This window comes from Dioscorea cayenensis, chromosome 16, assembly GCF_009730915.1.
Source record: "Dioscorea cayenensis subsp. rotundata cultivar TDr96_F1 chromosome 16, TDr96_F1_v2_PseudoChromosome.rev07_lg8_w22 25.fasta, whole genome shotgun sequence".
Classification (NCBI taxonomy): domain Eukaryota; kingdom Viridiplantae; phylum Streptophyta; class Magnoliopsida; order Dioscoreales; family Dioscoreaceae; genus Dioscorea; species Dioscorea cayenensis.
Window position 1 is genome coordinate 7,731,271 of NC_052486.1, and position 19,102 is coordinate 7,750,372.

The window sequence follows — 19,102 nt, forward strand, 5'->3', positions numbered from 1 at the left end:
AGTTGGTCTAATATGGGCCATATTGCAAGGAGTCAAACTCCAAACCCATCTCACCAACCCCCACCAAAACTCCCTCCCCATGCCCACCCTAAACAAACCCACTAATTCCTCCCATATCCCCATTCTCCCCACCAGTATATCTACTTTCCCTCCTCCCACTTCTTCTCTTCAGGGAAGTGAACCACAACATCAGTAACCTCTCTTCTCTTCCCTTCTCTTCTCTTCACTTTTTTCAGCCAAAAATTTCTTAAAAAAAAAATGGGTTCTTGTGGAGAAGACAAGGAAATCATATACCAATCAAAGTTGCCGGACATCTACATTCCAAACCATCTTCCACTCCACACATACTGCTTTGAAAACCTCTCTCAGTTCTCCTCCCGGCCATGCATAATCAATGGAGCCACTCACGAAATCTACACCTACGCCGACGTCGACCTAATCTCCCGCAGGGTCGCCGTTGGCCTTAACAACCTCGGCATCTCCCAAGGCCATGTCATAATGCTCCTCCTCCAAAACACCCCCGAGTTCGCCTTCGCCTTCCTCGCCGCCTCCCATCTTGGCGCCATCTCCACCACAGCCAACCCTTTCTACACCCCCGCCGAGATCCTCAAACAAGCCCTCGCCTCCACCTCACGTCTCATCATCACCGAGTCATGCTACGTCCCCAAACTCCAACCACTCCTCGCTGATCACGACATCAAGGTTGTCGTCATCGACGACTCCGTCCCCTGACGGTTGCATCCCATTCTCCACCCTCATGTCTTCTGACGAAAACCAGTTACCAGAAGTCACTATAGATTCCAACGACGTTGTCGCCTTGCCGTACTCCTCCGGCACCACCGGGTTACCCAAAGGTGTCATGCTCACACATAAAGGACTCATCACTAGCGTCGCACAACAAGTGGACGGAGATAACCCTAATCTCTATTTCCACAGTGAAGATGTTATCCTTTGTGTTCTACCATTGTTTCACATATACTCTCTCAACTCTGTGCTTCTCTGTGGATTGAGAGCTGGTGCTGCCATTCTTATAATGAAGAAGTTTGATATTATAAAGTTGATGGAGCTGGTGCAGAACTATAAGGTGACTATCGCGCCGTTTGTGCCACCCATCGTAGTTGAGATTGCCAAAAGCCCGGTCGTCGACGACTATGATTTGTCTTCTATTAGAACCGTCATGTCCGGCGCTGCTCCGATGGGTAAAGAGCTTCAGGATACTCTCAGGGCCAAGATACCAAATGCCAAGTTAGGCCAGGTTATTATTATTATTATTATTATTATTATTATTAATTAACTAATTGATTAATTTTGATTGTTGTATTAGTTGGTTAATTAGAGTTGATACAAATGTAGGGTTATGGGATGACTGAAGCTGGCCCAGTACTATCTATGTGCTTGGCTTTTGCGAAGGAACCGTTTGAGATAAAATCAGGATCTTGTGGAACTGTTGTTAGGAATGCCGAGATGAAAATTGTTGATCCCGAGACTGGCTTATCTTTGCCACGTAATCAGCCGGGAGAGATTTGCATTAGAGGTGATCAAATCATGAAAGGTATACTTTTCTTTCACTCATTTATTACATACTATTTTTTCTTTATTGATGCATTATGTTGTGGACAAAATTTTTTATTATTTTAAAAATACTCTTAAAAAATAATTATATTTTACACATGTTATGGTACATCTTTTTTTGGCGTCTCATCATCTATGATCTCTGTTCTATGACTTTATTTTGGTTATTTCTGAATTCACATATAATACACATGTATACAATATAACTGTCATGATACCAGTTGAATAGTTTCATAAAAATATTCAGAGTTCAAAAATAAGGCATAATAAGTGAATTGATCTTTCTACTTTCTCTCCTCTTTTGATCTCTCTACTGAAAAATACGTCTCACTAATTCCTCTACTCTTAAAAATGACTCAAATTAGTCATTCTATTCTTAATCTCTTCCTGTTTAGTCCCTCTATTTTTGAAAATACAACCATTAATTGGCTCATTTTAGAGTAGAAGTGATTAAGTAGAACCATTTTTAAGAGTAGAGGAATTAGTGGGGCGCATTTCTGAGTAGCAAAAAAGAAGCGAGTGAAAAGTAGAGAGACCAATTTGGGTATTATACCTAAATATAAACATATCTGCCAAACTGTTCATAATCCATTAGCATTGGCTACATTGAGAAAATTGATATTGTAGAAAATTTAAATTCTACTAGACACAATGATAACAATCGGTCCCCGATTTGTGGGTGTGGGCTTAAGCTCAAATCTCGACTCGTCAGATGAGAGAGTAAGGGCAGGATGATCAATTATCGATCCATGCGTGAGCTCTTGACTGTAGTGTGCTTATTGTATTTGTCAAAATAAATAATAATAATAAAATAAACATATTTTTACTTTATTATTTTAAATTTAAATTAAATATTTTATAAAATAATTATTAATTTATTAAATTTAATCTAATTTATATTTGTTTCATATATATATATATATATTAACTTAGTAATCTCATAACGACAATACATGTATGTAATCACCCGTTGAATTATTATTATTATTATTATTATTTTCTTTTTTTCTTTTTTATTTTTTTTTGCTTGAGTGTGAATAAAGGGAAATGATCTAATTAAGTTAGGTAGGATAAACATAAGATTAGAATCTAGCCACCATCGCTTGACATTTAATTATGGAACAAGAAAGTGATGGTCTTATGGTAGTTGCACCGAACGAGCTTGCATGAAATGTCTTTGAACAGCTAGCCTTCCAAACTAATTCAAAGTTTAAGGCCTGCCCCAATTGTCTACACCAACCCATCAAAACTGGAATGACCTCATGCCTTTAGGTCAAAATTGGAGACCATTTCATCAACGTACCAAACGTGTTAAGAACTTATATAAATATGTTCTGTGGTTTGTACTAAGTCAAAGGTAAAATGTGAGGGAAGGAAGTCTTAAGTTTGATGTGACTTGCTGTAGTTGATTAGAAGGTTTTGCCTTTTTCAAGCTCACTTTGGGTAAAGGTTGGCTGTGTCTGGAAGAGGCCATAGAAAATAAATATATCTAATATTTCGCTATAAAATTTTTAAATAATATATAAAAGAAATTCAAATTTGAAATGGTCTCTCCTAGATTTTTATAACTAAAAATTTCCTTTCCTTCTCCACCACTATGTTCTTTTTCAATTTAATAAGACTTATTGAAAAAAGGAAAGAAAAACAATTAGAGATGTTGATATTTTTAAATCACATAAATTAAATAAGATCGCCAATGAGCATAATTAATTTTGACTTTGATGAGTTGGCATAACAGTTAGTCTTTTGCAAAAAATATTTTTATTTTTTGACAAAATAAAAAAATTAAGTGAATTCCATTACTATTTTTTTTTAAAAAAAAGTTAAGACATGAATCATAAAACTAAAATTAAAGAAAATCTCTATATAAAAAAAAACCTTATCTTGCATAAAGCACACAATTTAATTGATCATGATAAAGATCGCATGCACAAGTCCACTAGTTCATGCAACCATCATGACTTTGGTTTCACTTTTTTAAGGTGCTAGACTTGGTGGAGTGGAGCTAACTCCCAACCTTCTGCCACCCACTCCATGCTTACAAAAAAGAATAATACCATTTATTCATGAAGAGTGCCCATTAAATATTCCCACTCCCCCTCACACCAAGAGGACTTATCTCTACTTGAATTATTCCCCGCCCTTTTTTTTTTTGGTGTTAACATTTAGTTGATTTTTAATTAATAAGCTATTTCATTTTTGTGTAAGTAAGTATAAATGAAGTTTATTTTACATATGACTAGTAAATGAAAAATATAATTGAAGTCGTAGATCAATATTTTAAATTTCCAATTATATTTGTCCATTTCCAATCTCGCAAAATTCATTCAAGGTGATAATAAAGTCTAAAAGATGACTATATTAACAAAAGAATAGGCAACATCTCACTTGGTGACTAGATTTTCTTTTATAGCTATCTTCCTCAAATATTCTATTGTATCAACTAGATCATTAGCAAACCTAACAACTCAATTTTTACCAAATGATTTAAAATTTATAATAAAAACTCTTAATCTAACTCTAATGCTTAAATTCTATGCCAGGCTATCTAAATGATCCTAAAGCAACAGATAATACCATAGACAAGGAAGGCTGGTTGCACACCGGAGACATTGGTTATGTCGATGATGATGATGAGATTTTCATTGTGGACCGTCTCAAGGAGCTCATCAAATACAAAGGTTTTCAGGTCGCGCCTGCTGAGCTCGAGGCTATGCTTATCACTTATCCAGAAATTGCCGACGCTGCAGTTGTCCCGTAAGTAAATATGGATTTAAATATATAAGCTAACGGAAACTTATTATTTTAGAATAAAATTTGAAATAATTTAATGTAATCCAGAATGAAAGATGAACTTGCTGGGGAGGTGCCAGTGGCTTTTGTGGTCAGATCAGAAGGGTCAGAAATCACTGAGGACCAAATCAAGCAATATATCTCCAAACAGGTGCAACCTTTTTATCTTTTCATTGCTTCTTAATCAATTCCCATTGATATTCAAACACTACCATTCTGACTTAAATACAATGTAGGACACATATATATTTTTGCATTAATCTCTAACAATTTCATATGTGTGCAAACTGATAATTGGAACTATGCTACATCAGGTGGTTTTCTACAAGAGGATACACAAGGTGTTCTTCTCAGAGGCCATACCAAAGGCACCATCTGGAAAGATCCTTAGGAAGGACTTGAGAGCAAAGTTGGCAGCTGGAATTCCTAATGGAAAGTAAGGATGATGTCTCTTTCTATCTTTGGTTGTCCTTTTCATGCAAATGAAGTGCGACCTAAATATAAATCAGCTAGCCGCTCATGCAAAAGAATTAATTTGGTTTATTGTTCCTAAATGGGTTCAACTGAAGATGACTTTGGTGTTTGTATGCTGGGGAGAGTATCTGATCTTCACTCAGCCAAGAACTTCTCATATTCTATTTGTTTACGAGTTTTCTACGTAATGTAAAATGTAAAGACATTGTGTGAGTGAAATCTCAGATGTAATATTCTTTTTTATGTATTTTATATGCATAATCATAAATATTAAATGCATCATTATTAAGTATGTTGTTTTCTGGGCCAATATTATTGGAAATGCAACGACCTGGATAATTTGTTTCTTTCAAATATTTAATTGTTTTTCTACTCTGAAATAATAAAAGTCAGCCAGCATTTATTTGTCACATGGCCGACTGCAAACCAACAAAAATATCGGTAGACTGTAGAGTTAGTCGACAACACGGCAAGAACTCAACACTATTAATATAATCTTTTAAATATGTATAAGTGCAATTAATATCTCAATAGCTGCTACATCTGTAATAATTTAACATTTTTTTAAAAATCTAATTTAATTTTTTAAAAAAATGCCTAAAACAAAAAAAGTTACTTATTTAACGTATAAGTTCAATAAAACTTGATAATTGCAAGCAAAAATACTACGTCAAAAAGAATATGAGAATGTTAATAAAAAAACAATATTTGATTTCTAACTTAGTTACTTTTTTAAAAGGCGGAAGGAAATAATTACTAAAAACCCTTAATAGCCTAGTAATTACAAAATTTGACAAAAATCATAAATAAAGAAAATAAAAAAATTTATTTGGCAGAAAAAATACTCACTTTTTTAAATAAAAGAAAAATTATATATAATCCCACGAAATAATATAATAAAATAATTTTTTTATTATACTATTTCATTTAATATAGTATCAATTTTTTAAAAAAACAGACAAAACTCTGATTAGTTAAGGGACGTGGACAGAGTTAATGCCTTACACACCTTATCTTATTTTATTGGAGTCCTCATGAGGGGTCCAAATTCTCACTAAGTTAATACTGCACAGGGAATTCAAACTCTCATAGACTTTATGTCTTTATGTGGGCTTTGAATTTGAGCCACTTTCTCCCTCTCTAAAAAAAACCCGGGTTAGTGCAATTAACTGGTTGGCTTGGGCAAAATAGTTTCATTTTCAAAACTCATAGGTTTTAAAATTCATAAACTATAACATATTTTTTACATCTAAATATTTAAAAGGCACTCAAGATTAGAAGCATAACTCAAATTTTATTTATGTCAAAGTGACATATTTTCTAAAATTAACATTTTCTCTAAAGTTCACGAACAATGACATTTCACCTCCGCAAATTTAGACAAATTTAGAAAGCACTTAATCAAAAACTAATCAATGATTATATATGGTGTATTTAGATTCATTTTTATCTTACCGAGCACTTAACCATGAAATAGGCTACTTAAAAGAGCATGTTTGATTGACTTTTGAAAAAAAAAGAAAAAACCCACCCACTAAAAAAACTGGTCTTTGTGCTTTCTTTAGAAGTCAGTAGATTATTGTTGTTTCTCGCAAAAGCATTCCTAATTGTGGGAAAAGCACTGGTATTAAAATTTTGTTAGCAAATGTCCTCAGAAGACAAGATTTTTTCCACTATATCTGATATAAAATTAGTGTGTTTTATATTATCACTTTTTAGCTTCAATTTGTTTTTTTAAGAAAGATCCCCAGAGGATTTTATTAAAAAAGAGAAGGCAAACAAAGCCAAAAAGCTAAAATTACACCAACAAAGAAAGCAAACAAATCTAAAACCTAAACCAACAACAATCTAAACTTAAAACAAAAACCCAAAATTTAAGAAACACTTCATGATCTAAAAAGGGAGCTCCCGACAAAGAAGAAAGAGAGATAAAGCGTGTAAATTAGCGCCATGAGCGTCCAGCTTGGTTGCAGGAGTGATCCAAGCATGTGGGATGACGTGAATGGTTGGATTGCCAGCCGTGACAAGGAGCTGCCGGAGATCAGCGAGACTGGAAGTAAGGCGCCAATCAAAGGGTGAGACAGCTGAGCTAATATGAGAGGACGAATCTTGATTGTCAATAAAAATGTGCTGCACATGATTGAAATTATCCACAGAAGCTCTAATTGTAACAATCAACGCTCGGCAGAAGTGATATCCTCGGCTGTGGAGGAGCAGCAACCTGCAAAAGAGATGGAGTAATAAGAGTTTGACAAGAAAAAACCAGCTCCACCTACCTTTCTTGCACGATTCCAAACTCCAGAGGAGAACAAGAAAAGCCCATAAGAACTGGGATGAGACGTTTTCCAGAGAGCTCCTGATTTGCCTTGGAAAATTCTCACGCATGAGCGAAGGCTCTACAAGAGATGAGATAATAATTCTGGGTAATATGCTTAAAATTAGCGTTGCACCGGGTCTTCCAAATAACCAAGTTGTTGCTGCAATGATAGAAATTATAAACATACTATGATTGAGATCAGTGAGTCAAGTCTCATAGCAAAAGCCATCCGAAAGAGAAAGATTCTTTCCAATCATGATACCAATCTGATGCCAAATCAGTTGAGCTTTGTTACAGAGAAGATACAAATGCTCAGCAGTCTCATTATCAGTACTGCAGAGGATACAAGAGCTTCTGGTACCTAAATTAAAACTAAACAAGTAGTCACAAGTACTGATTCTCCCCAACAGGGTGAGCAAAAGAAAGTGCCTGACACGAGGGGCTACATGAAGTTTCCAAAAGTTTGTCCCAACCGGACCAAGAATCATCCGAGATCGAAAGGCGATTTAAATGATTATAGATGGACCAAGAGATTCTGTTACTTGAAGAACTAGGGAACCAAGCCCAATGATTGGCAGAATTAAAATCAATGGATCTAAGACAAGAGGAAAAAAAACAACATATTATCCCCACAAAGGCATCTCAGACTGTCATCGTTCCAAGCATTCCCCAAAACCAAATCTAAAATTCTCATCTCAGCAAAATCAGAGTTTATATTTAAAAAGGTTGGTTTAAAAGCCAATGGAATTTCAAAGCAACAAGGGTCAAACATGAGAGAAGGAGAATTAGGATTTATAGAGTTTAACCAACAGAAAGGTTATAAGATGTTTACAGAATTGCAAAGCCCCTGAAAATACCAAGAACACTTAGGGGGATGGGGTCAAGCCAAAAAATTAAAGTTTTTTAAAAGGAACTTCTCAACCAGAGAAGCTAAAACTATATTAAAATAAAGGAAGGCAGGAAAGAGCTACACACTAAAATCACAAAAAGCTGAATTAAAAAACAAAACCAAACTCTAACATGGATCGCATGATCCAGAAAGAGAGATCCCTCCCAAATAGAAACAAATTGAGATGACGATGCTTGAAACCCAGCGAAGCAAGGTTAGCAGCGAGGACTCCCCAAAGATCTGGGATCAAATGAATTTTGGGTTGATTACTGATGTCAAGAAGAAACTTCACGTTATCGATCTGAGGATGGAAACGCCAAATGGTGGTATGATCAGAGGCAGACAGGTACTCAGCAATGTTTGCCTGGGCACAAAAGATGTGCTTAACGGTGATGTGCTGGTTGACCGCAATCTAGAGAGCCACTTCAAGAGCTAGAAGATCGTCTGAAGAGTTATCCATCATTCCCTGAGAAAAGCACCCTGCAAGAGACACAACACAATTAGAATTTACGAAGAAAAATCCAACGGACCTTACCTGAGTGCTGTGATTGGATATGGCATGCAAGAAAAGGAAGTGACCATCAGCTCAAGTAAAATTGTTAACGATCAGCTTCCTGCCAATGGAATACGTAGATCCAATTGAGTATTCTCGAACGTGAGCGACAACCTTAGCCACAATAACTGAGAGGTTTGGAAGAATATTCTTGAAGATAGCATTGCACTTGCAAACCAAAATAAACCAAGCAGCAATAGCAATAGTGGCTAAACTATGCAAGGAATACCGAAACCTGATGAGCCAATCTCCAGACGAGAAACCATCAGGGAAGGCAAAGTGAATGTTTTCCCTGGCACTAAGCTGATTCCAAACCTCCTGAATTCTATTACATTGGCACATTAAGTAATCCGTGGTTTACCGATGGATTCCACAGAAAATGCAAGGATTATCGGGGCTAACATGAATGCTATGAAGGAAAGCATACGTAGACAACCGACCCCTGAGGCAAATCCAAATAAACTGTTTTACTCTCGGAGCAACAGGGATATGCCACCGAATTTGCCAGCCAGACCATCGTTCAGAGGGGGAAACTTGGCAGTTTAAATGATGGTAAACCACAGAAGAAATTCTAGTACAAGAGGATTTAGGGGACCAAATCCAGTGATTACCGGCACCAGATTCAATAGATGTAACCGCAAGATCAGGGATATTAGTATGATTACCAAACAAAACATTGAGATTATGAAAATTCCACTGGTCATCGTGAACAAGATCAAAGAAAAGAAACTGATCAACATTGACATTCATGTTAAGGACCGTAGGCTTAAGGGCCAAGGGAATATCGAAGCACAAAGGATCCCAAAGAAAGGAAATGCTAGTGGGATCGACAGAGTTTATCTTACAATGATGCCTGATGAACACAGCAGAATTAAATAATCCACGGAAAAACCAGGAGCATTTAGCAGGAGCACTATCATGCCAAAAATTAATCTTCCCATACTTGTCATACAAGATCTCCACCCACACAGTATCATGATTATTGAGATGTTTGAAAATATGTTTGCCATATTTAAGGGACAAGATATCCACCCCACAAAGCATCATCAGAATTTAAAAATTTAAAATCATTCTTGGCCATAAGTGTGTGCTTAGCAATAGCAAGATTTTTTATTGCCAAACCCCCATCAGTTTTAGCATCTGTCAAACGATTCCAAGCAACAACATGGATGCTCTTTCGATTGCTACCCTTGAACAAAAAAACCTTTCTAACCTATTTAGAAATCTCAGATAAAATAAAGTCAGGGTCTGGGTACACCGAAAGGTAATAAGTAGGGATAGAGAGAATGGAAGAGTTAATTAAAAGAGTCTTCATAGGATAAGATAGACAAGAGTTGTTCCATCTAGAATAGGTTCTGTGAATTTTATCCACCATGGAACCAAATGAAGCAACAACAAGCCTTTAAGGAGAGATTAAGACTCCAAGGTAAATGAAAGGAAAAGTGGAAGTTCTAAAATGAAGAATGGAGGCAGGTACTAGATGCGACACGTTTGTTGAACAAAGAAGGGAAAAAAAATTGGGACTTAGAAACAAGCATAGTAGGAAAGGAAGAGATTAATGTTTCCAGTAGCAGACCGAGTTGCACGAGTGATAAGGATAAGATCATCAGCATACATCAAGTGATTAAAGTTGTAGTAAAGGTTACAATTAAAACCTTGGTTAAGGTCAAGGCGAAGAGCAAAATTAAGAAAAGAGGTTAAATTTTGAGAAACGAAAAACAAAAAGGTAGGAAGAGATGGGATCAGCTTGACGCACACCTCTGAGACAGAGAACCAAAGGGAGGGAATACCGTTGATGAGAAAAGGAGAAAGAACTGGAACTAATGCACGCTTTAATCCAGGAGATCTAAATGTTAGGAAATTTCATTTTAGCCAAGGTAGCAAGAATTACAGTCCAGCTAAGGGTCTCATAGGATTTCTCAACATCGATTTTAATTAACATCCTTGAGGGCTCATTTAAATCATTCTCAATCAAGTGGCAATCTCTTGAGCTGTAATAATATTATCAAAAGAACACCTCCCAGAAAAAAACTTTCTCTCTACAAATGATAGTTAGGAGAACAAATTTGAAATGGTTCACAAGAATTTTAGAGACGATTTTAAAACTGACATTGCAAAGGGAAATAGGGCGATACTCAGAAACTGAGGTAGGATTCTCCTTATTTGGGATTAAGGCAATGAAAGTCCTTCTCTAAGAAGAAGGAATAGCAGAATGGGTAAAGAAATACTCAACCGCCGAAAAAACCTGATCACCAATAACTGACCAAAAGAAACAAAAGAATTGAAGCCATCGGGATTAGGAGCATACCTGAAGGGAGGTCTAATATTGTAAGGTAAACTTCTTCCTGAGTAATCGGATGAGTGAGGAACTGGCCATCTGACTCAGAGATCTTCGGGAGATCATTAGGAAGGGCATTAAAGACATCCAGGAAGTTATCAGTCGACGGAGCCTTCCACAGATTAGAGTAAAAATACATGAAGCTTGCTCAATACTAGAACGCTCACAAAACAAATTATCATTACCATCAGTGATTTGAGAAATGGAGTTATAGTGAGAACAACGACAAACAATATCATAAAAAAAGCTGGTATATTTTGTCCCCATTGCAAACCCAAAGCAAATGTGCCCTTTGGGCCCATTTGACAGAGTTTTGGCATTGTAGAGCTACTTATTTGCTATAAAGCTCCACAAGATGGGTATGGGAAAAAGAAGAGAATCTCCTTGAAGTCTTACTACTAGCCGATCTTTTTCAAGCCCTATAAGAATTTGAGACCTTATGCCGATAGCCTACTTAAAGTCTCTCCAGGTTAAGTGAGATTCTCTGAGATTTTGATGTTATATAATTCTTTGATTGTGCTGATGTTATTTGCTTTACTGAAATGTGAGATTGCTTTGAACAAACTAGTTGCCAAGCTTTAGTTGAATAGTCAATGAAATTTGGTAGTCATATATATATATATATATATATATATATATTTAGCTTGAATTTGTTTCTTATTTATTAAAGTAAGAATTTTATGGACAAACTAATTTTCAATCTTTGTTCTATTAAGGATTGAGATTGTTTTTATTAACTCATTAATTGTGTTTTTAATTCACTATTTGTTTCAATATTGAAGAAGTTAGAATCAATTAGGCAAATAATCTAGTTTGAAAGTTTTCTTCAGCGTTAGTAGAGAAATAGCCTTTTTATAACAAAGAAAGATTAGAATTCAAATTAGTTTTTTTTTAATTTCTCTTTGTATTTAAAAAGTTTGTAGACCACTTTTAGTTAAACTTAACTTATGGCTCTCTTATAAGTAGAGTTTGAATAGGATCTAGCTATTATTTTGGGTATTAGAAGATTCTGTTTTAGTGGTACTTTACCAGTTTAGAAATGCTTACACATACACACAACTAAACATGTTGATATGGAGGAAGATATTTATATAAATAACTAAAAGTGTTATATGATTAAAGTTGTTAGGTCTAGATTTAGGTGATTAACTATTTGATTTGTGGTGTGCATAATGACCCACTAAGTGCAAATGCACTCGTCTTATCAAGTAGTAAAGTGAGCTATAAAAGCAAAGTTGTCGATTATACAAGGATTGGAAGTATTAGTACTTGCTACTCTTTTATTATCTAGCCAACGAAAACAATGAGAAATTCTATTCTAAAGAAAACTTAAACTGATTTGAATAATACTACTCAAACAATGAGTAATCAGGGAGGAATCAAGGCGATTATTAAATAATTTCATATGAATATAAATTGAGATCTCTCTTTAATATATGCCCCTACAATTACATTATGTTCAATAAAACTAGAAAGTAAGGTTAACCCTTATCGAAGAAATTCAAGGTAATCAATTCCTTACCTCTAGGTTTACTCACAACTCTCTTCAATTACAATAGATCTAGCCATGGAGGATTTCTCAATTACTCAAGTATGCATCAAACATAAAATAAAGCTCTTGCTAAAATAAAAATTGACACACCTCTTTGCATGTGTGTATAGCAAGTGCATGGGTGTCAAAGTAATAAAGTACCCAACGGGTGGGGTAGTCGAATCCACAAGAAACAAGGTTACTAGTACTAACTGCTTCTCTACTATTTGGCCTAATGATCAATGGGATAATGTGATGATCTAGTGTGCAAAGAAATGAATACCAAAGATGAATATGCAAGGGTAAAATAGAGGGAGATCTTAATCAGTAAAAGTGGGGTATTCAGGCAATGCTTCCCCGAGGATTCAGGTATTAAGTACCGGGTATGCAAAGTGTTTCTAGAATTAGTAGGTTAGGTCATGGAAATCCAATGATAATCGGATCCAGGCTCCAGATCACTGATATTGGTCCCCTACGAGGTCCCGGTGGAGAAATTTCTGAGTCTCAACACCTCACACCACATAACACTTTGGGGATTCCAAAGGTTGTATCAGATTTCTAAGAATAGTCCTAACCCTACTTCAAGGTGAAAGGTCCCTAACCCCCTACGAGGTCCTGGTGGAGAAATCTCTCAATCTTAATACCTCACACCACATATGATTGCTTAGAGCTTGGGGAATATGGAGATAGAATACACCAATCAGAGGGGAAAGAGGACACTCCACTATCTCATGACTCACCCTCTCAATCCTCTTTAATCTTGAGGTTCTAATCCTAATGGAGACCTCTCTCTCATTAAGGTGAACAAATCATGCAAACCAAAATAACCATAAGATCAATAAGGCAAGTAAGCATTAGGCAAACAAGATTGAAACTCAATCAAACTCAGATTAAATAGAAACACAAGATTAGAATCCTAGGGTTCACAAGCCCAAATACTCTGTAGGGGTTAAGCTCTCCATAGAGCAATATATAAAACAAACCATCAATAAACAAAAGTATATAAAAGCCATAGAAATAAACCCCCCTATATATGCCCTCTTGATGGAGAGTTTTAACGTCTTGATGGAATCCACTCCGAAGCTAGGGTCACCGGTGGCTTCCTTAATGCCATGACAGAAGAGGAATCGATCAAAGTTGGTGAAGAAATTTCTCCTAAACTGCAAATACCTCCTCTTTAAACCCTAGTTGTCTTACATCTCAAGAGTCGCACAAAAGATATCAAAAGAATAAGACAAATCGGTTATTTATAATCTAAAATCGGGTTGTCACGTGTCTCCACGTGACTGTGTGAGCCTCCACACGCCCATGTGGGCTGTAGAACCGCCCACATGATTGGGTGGAAATTTCACCCGGTCGAGTGAACAGTGCTTTACTACAAAACTGCTACAGTAATTTGCTATAGTACTCTTCATAACAAGACTACAACACTCTTCTCTTGAGGCCACATGGACGAGCACATGTCCACATCGTAGTTTATGAGGCTTCTCATCGTCAACCATTATTGGGAAGGCTCTTGAATTATTCACACAAGTCGGGACATAGGAATGTGACTGCCTTTGTGCCCTTCCAACTCACAATTTGGTTTGAATTCTCTTGTAAGTTGGCACACACTCTCCGTGTGAATGAGCTCTTCTTGTATCTTGATCCTTATGTTGCACAAAAACTCCCAAAAGGTGCCTCTAAAACCTGTCTTTGCTTTCTTTTTTTCTTTCAAGGCCTTCACAACCTATTTGCACAAAGGAACACCAAATACACTTTATGAGACATAAACCATGGTAACAATGATGCTTAATGCATGTAAAATATATAGAGAAATATGTTTACTCAAGCACTTATCAAAAATCATGGCAATTAATAATGTATAACTGATGAGTGCATTTCATATTGTTATTTTATTTACCCCCAAATTACATTTCGCTTGTCTTTTAGCACTCTTTGTATATAATCGATGCTATTCTGGGTACTTTGTGTTTATTGTGTAGATTTTAGTGTTCAAGGTAATAGAAGTGAATTTGGAAGAAAATTTAGCAAAGAAGAATAGAATTTGTTAAGTGTTCAAGCTAAGCACGACCTAAGCACAATCATGCTTCTTGGGCGTGCTTATTGATGGTTTCGGGAGGTTAGAGCTACAAGGCAAGTACGGGTGTGTTCCAGGTGAAGCATGGGTATGTTCTAGGTGAAGCACGGGTATATTCCAGGTAAAGCATGGCTAAACACAATTGTGCTCCTTCTTGTGCATTTCTCTGGATTTCAGAGTTTCCTCCAAACAGCTAAAGCACGTTTTCTTTGCTTCTTTCACGAGTGTGCTTCGGGGGAGCACGGGGAGAGCATGACCATGACCTCATCATGCTTTTTACTATTTGAACACTTAGCTAATTTTTTTCTAAGTTTCGAAAAAAGCACGGCCTAAGCACTATTGTGCTTGTGCCATGCTCGGCTTGAAAACTATCTTTTTATACCCACATCTAGGTTTTCCAAAGGGGCTTTTGGCCATGGTTTTCTCCTCCACCTTTAGTAGATCATCGCAGGCAATGAGCAAACTTCACCACACCTTCTAGGGAGATCAAGACAGAGTTGAAGGCACATTGAGGAGTCAAATTCAGCCAATCAAAGAAGTTCTTCAAGCTCATTTGAGAAGGTTTTGTTCGAAAGAGGGAGTCATGAACTTTCATTGTTTGGTATCTATTTCTCTTTCTCATTTGTATGAACTTATGAGGGGCTAACCATTCCACGGTTCCCCATGCTTGTGAACCATAATGCTTAGTGTGCTTTGACTTTCTTGTTTTCAATGACTATGGAGTTTCATTGTGTTCTTGTGTTAAAACTTGTTTTATATAACTTCATGTGCTTGAATTGCATTGTTGTAGTAGTTGTAAAACTTGATGTGTTGTTTGTTGTAGATATAATTTCTTTGGTAATTGCAAAACATGAATCGTAAGAGACACATAGTTACAATTGTAAAACTTGACTTATTGGAGAGCTATAGATATGGCATTGCTTGTGAACACACACAAGAGCCTTAAAATGTACCCAATAGTCATTGGAAAGAAGTTTATACACTAATGTACTTGGGAATTAGTCTAGGGCATTACTTCTCATTGATTGTAACAACTCTATATTTCCCACTTGTCCTATCCATATTTCTCTTTTATCGATCTCCAATTCAATCATTTCCATCTCATTATTGACCGACTAGAGATTAGAAAAACAATTACTACTAGGAGTCCCAATCGCTGAGGTTCAACAACGCTACCCCTCACGGAGTACAACTTTATTACTTGTTGCAAACTATGCACTTGTGGAAAGTATACATTAACAACTGAATCTCAATAAATAAGAACTCAATATAAAACTGATATCGAAAATCAACATACAAATCAAAACCCTAGAGTTCATTGATGCTAGGCATGAAAAGTATTTAGCTCTTCATGGTAGACAAATACAAAATTATGCAAAAAAAAAAAAATTGATTCAAATAAAACATAGTGACTTCCTTTATCTTTGTTATTTTCTTGATTCGATGGAGTTTTTCCTTAATAGTGTTTGAGTGACATGGTTGAAACCGCCTTGAATCTCTCTAGGCCACTATCTTTAGATCTAATGTTGGTGTAAGACCTTGAGGTAGCCATTTCTCTTGGTAGGTCTTCCGAGAACAGCTTTTGCACTTTAGAGATGGTAGTTCTTTCCTATATTTTTTACTTAAAATAGTGGTTTCACTCATTGTAAGAGGTAACCCTCTCTCCCAGTAAGACATGCATATTATCCGTCTTTGTATTATTTGTTCAACATTTTAAGGGTGGTAGGTTTTTCTGTTCTCTTATTTCTAACCAAAATTCAAAAAATTTATTTCTAGTGTTTTACTAACTAATTTGGTTACTAGTCTTAAAAACCTTCTTTAACTCTCTAGAGTATTCAATTAGAAGACTTATGTGCTCGTAAGTATATGAAGGAACCAAGAATATAGTAAACTAGAAATTAAAGTGTAAAATAGCTACTTAACACATGTTATTGTCCTAGACTAAGAGGCTCCCAATAAGCACTATCATAAGGCTTCATAGTCATGCAATGAATGTAAAAGAAATACTTTACTAAAATCTAAGTCCTAAGCCCCTTCTCTACGCTTAAAATCATTTATTATCCCCATGTATGCAATAAGGCACAAATAGGAGAAATAAAACAATAATAACCAAAGAAGTGGAGCGTGAATAAGAAAATTGGTACTTCTCCAGTTCGTAGATGAAAATTTGGATCATTGGAAGCTTAAACATTGATACTAGCTCGTTGGTATGGTGTGGTGTACAACAAGTGCATTATGGGTCGTATCAAGAAATTAATATTAAGTGAGTAGGATTTTTTAGTTATGAGATGAACAAAAAATAATACTAATCTTTCTTATATTATTTAGCCTAATTACATTAATAATGACCATTTGAGTTAAAACGTAAATAAAAAATGCATAAATTGAAGAGAACAAATTATAAACAACAGGGGGTGAGCAACTAGAGGAACTAATAGTTATAAAAATAGGTATTTGGACTATGAATCCCCCTTGGACTTTCCTTAAAATTTTGTACTAGGATATAAACTCTATATTGAGAGATTTGGACCATGGAAATACCTAGGATATGTTGATCCTTTCCTTAAGGTAATCAACAATTAACCCTCATAGATCCAAGCTGTAATCTCTTCCTAACTTAAGGTCTATATGATTGCATTAGCAGTCTATGAATCTTGAAAGTGTGGGTAATCTGAGTCTATTAGAATGAACTAATCTCTTTATCAAGATAACTAGCTTCTAATCCCATATAGGAAGGAGTGGAGATTTATTTTCTCACTAATCTACATACAATTTCTTTAAGCTTAATGAAACTTGAAGGTAAGATTCACCCTAATTAGAAGAATGGAGTACTAAACCTCTACCTTGAAGCTAGCTCTCAACTCTCATCAACTTCTGTATATCTATTATTAATGGATCTCTTAATCTCACTAATAAAAATCAAATGTGCAATCAAGCTTTTGCTACAATAAATGGCATGACAATCAAGACATAAAGTTAATTTCTAAAAATAATATGAATATAGAAACTGATATCCAAAACATTAAAAAAATAAATTCTACGGTTCAATATGATCAAATAGCAAAATTTTGAGTCCCTTTGGTGCAGTCTTAATCTCCCCATCTAAACTCTCCAAGAAGTCCCCAAAAACCTAGCCGCTAGCCTCTTTTATTAGGGTAGTTACAAAAGTTCACATGCCCCGGTACTAGGACGTGTGAGTGGTGGTGTGCTCTTCTGGCATTTGGCCATTAGTATAAAAGAAATCACCAAGTTACTCACACGATTGTGTGTTAATTGTCTACTCATGTACTAGACCCTCACTAATCTACATACAATTTCTTTAAGCTTAATGAAACTTGAAGGTAAGATTCACCCTAATTAGAAGAATGGAGTACTAAACCTCTACCTTGAAGCTAGCTCTCAACTCTCATCAACTTCTATATATCTATTATTAATGGATCTCTTAATCTCACTAATAAAAATCAAATGTGCAATCAAGCTTTTGCTACAATAAATGGCATGACAATCAAGACATAAAGTTAATTTCTAAAAATAATATGAATATAGAAACTGATATCCAAAACATTAAAAAAATAAATTCTAGGGTTCAATATGATCAAATAGCAAAATTTTGAGTCCCTTTGGTGCAGTCTCAATCTCCCCATCTAAACTCTCCAAGAAGTCCCCAAAAACCTAGCCGCTAGCCTCTTTTATTAGGGTAGTTACAAAAGTTCACATGCCTCGGTACTAGGACGTGTGAGTGGTGGTGTGCTCTTCTGGCATTTGGCCATTAGTATAAAAGAAATCACCAAGTTACTCACACGATTGTGTGTTAATTGTCTACTCATGTACTAGACCATGTGATTAGTAAGACACCTTTCATTTTGTACTTCTTTTCTTCAAAATGCCATATTTTGATTCCTAATCAGGAAACGATAGTCACCTACTTAACGCAAATGTATGTGCTAATTGAGTAATAAAGTGTGCTAAAAGCAAGATTATTGGTCCACAAGGAACTAGAGAATACTAGTACTAAATCTAAATCCAACAATCAACCTTATCAAAACAGTGAAGTATAAAAGCAAAATAAGAAACAAGAATCGAGATTGCAAATAGAAAATACGACTAAACAAGCATAGACTTTCCTTAAGGTTTGTTAGATCTTGGACAACTAATAGGGATGCAAATGTACGTGCCGATAGTGTAATAAAATGTCCGTAAGTGCAGATTGTCGGTCCACAGGGAAGATAGTGAGTAGTAGTAATGACTTTACATCTGAAAAATAGCCTAAACAGTGAAGTGATTTTGTGTGTGAACAGGAGCAAATGAAAAAAATTAAAATATTGGAAATAACATGAGAGAAATCAAGGAAGAAAGTGATGTCTGGGCATAGCATCTCTCTAGGGTTTTAAAGCACAGGACAATGGTTATCTGACAATGCCCCTTGTATGTGACCTGCAAGTGCATGGGTTTGTCAAAGTAATAAATCCCAAGTGAGTGGGGTATTGTATCCACAGGGAGTAGGGAATAAAAATACCAAAATTGCTACTTAACCAAGTGAAGATGAATAACGATT

At 35.7% G+C, this 19,102-nt stretch overlaps 1 protein-coding gene across 1 annotated transcript; it reads left to right on the forward strand.

Moving 5' to 3' along the window:
- Positions 1 to 224: 224 nt before the first annotated feature.
- Positions 225 to 5,131, forward strand: LOC120278997 (4-coumarate--CoA ligase 2-like). The gene is given in 6 exon segments (XM_039285810.1): positions 225 to 726; positions 728 to 1,255; positions 1,354 to 1,552; positions 4,116 to 4,329; positions 4,414 to 4,516; positions 4,680 to 5,131. Coding segments are annotated over 6 exon segments (1,638 nt in total). The 5' UTR covers positions 225 to 258; the 3' UTR covers positions 4,806 to 5,131.
- The last annotated feature ends 13,971 nt before the right edge of the window (positions 5,132 to 19,102 follow it).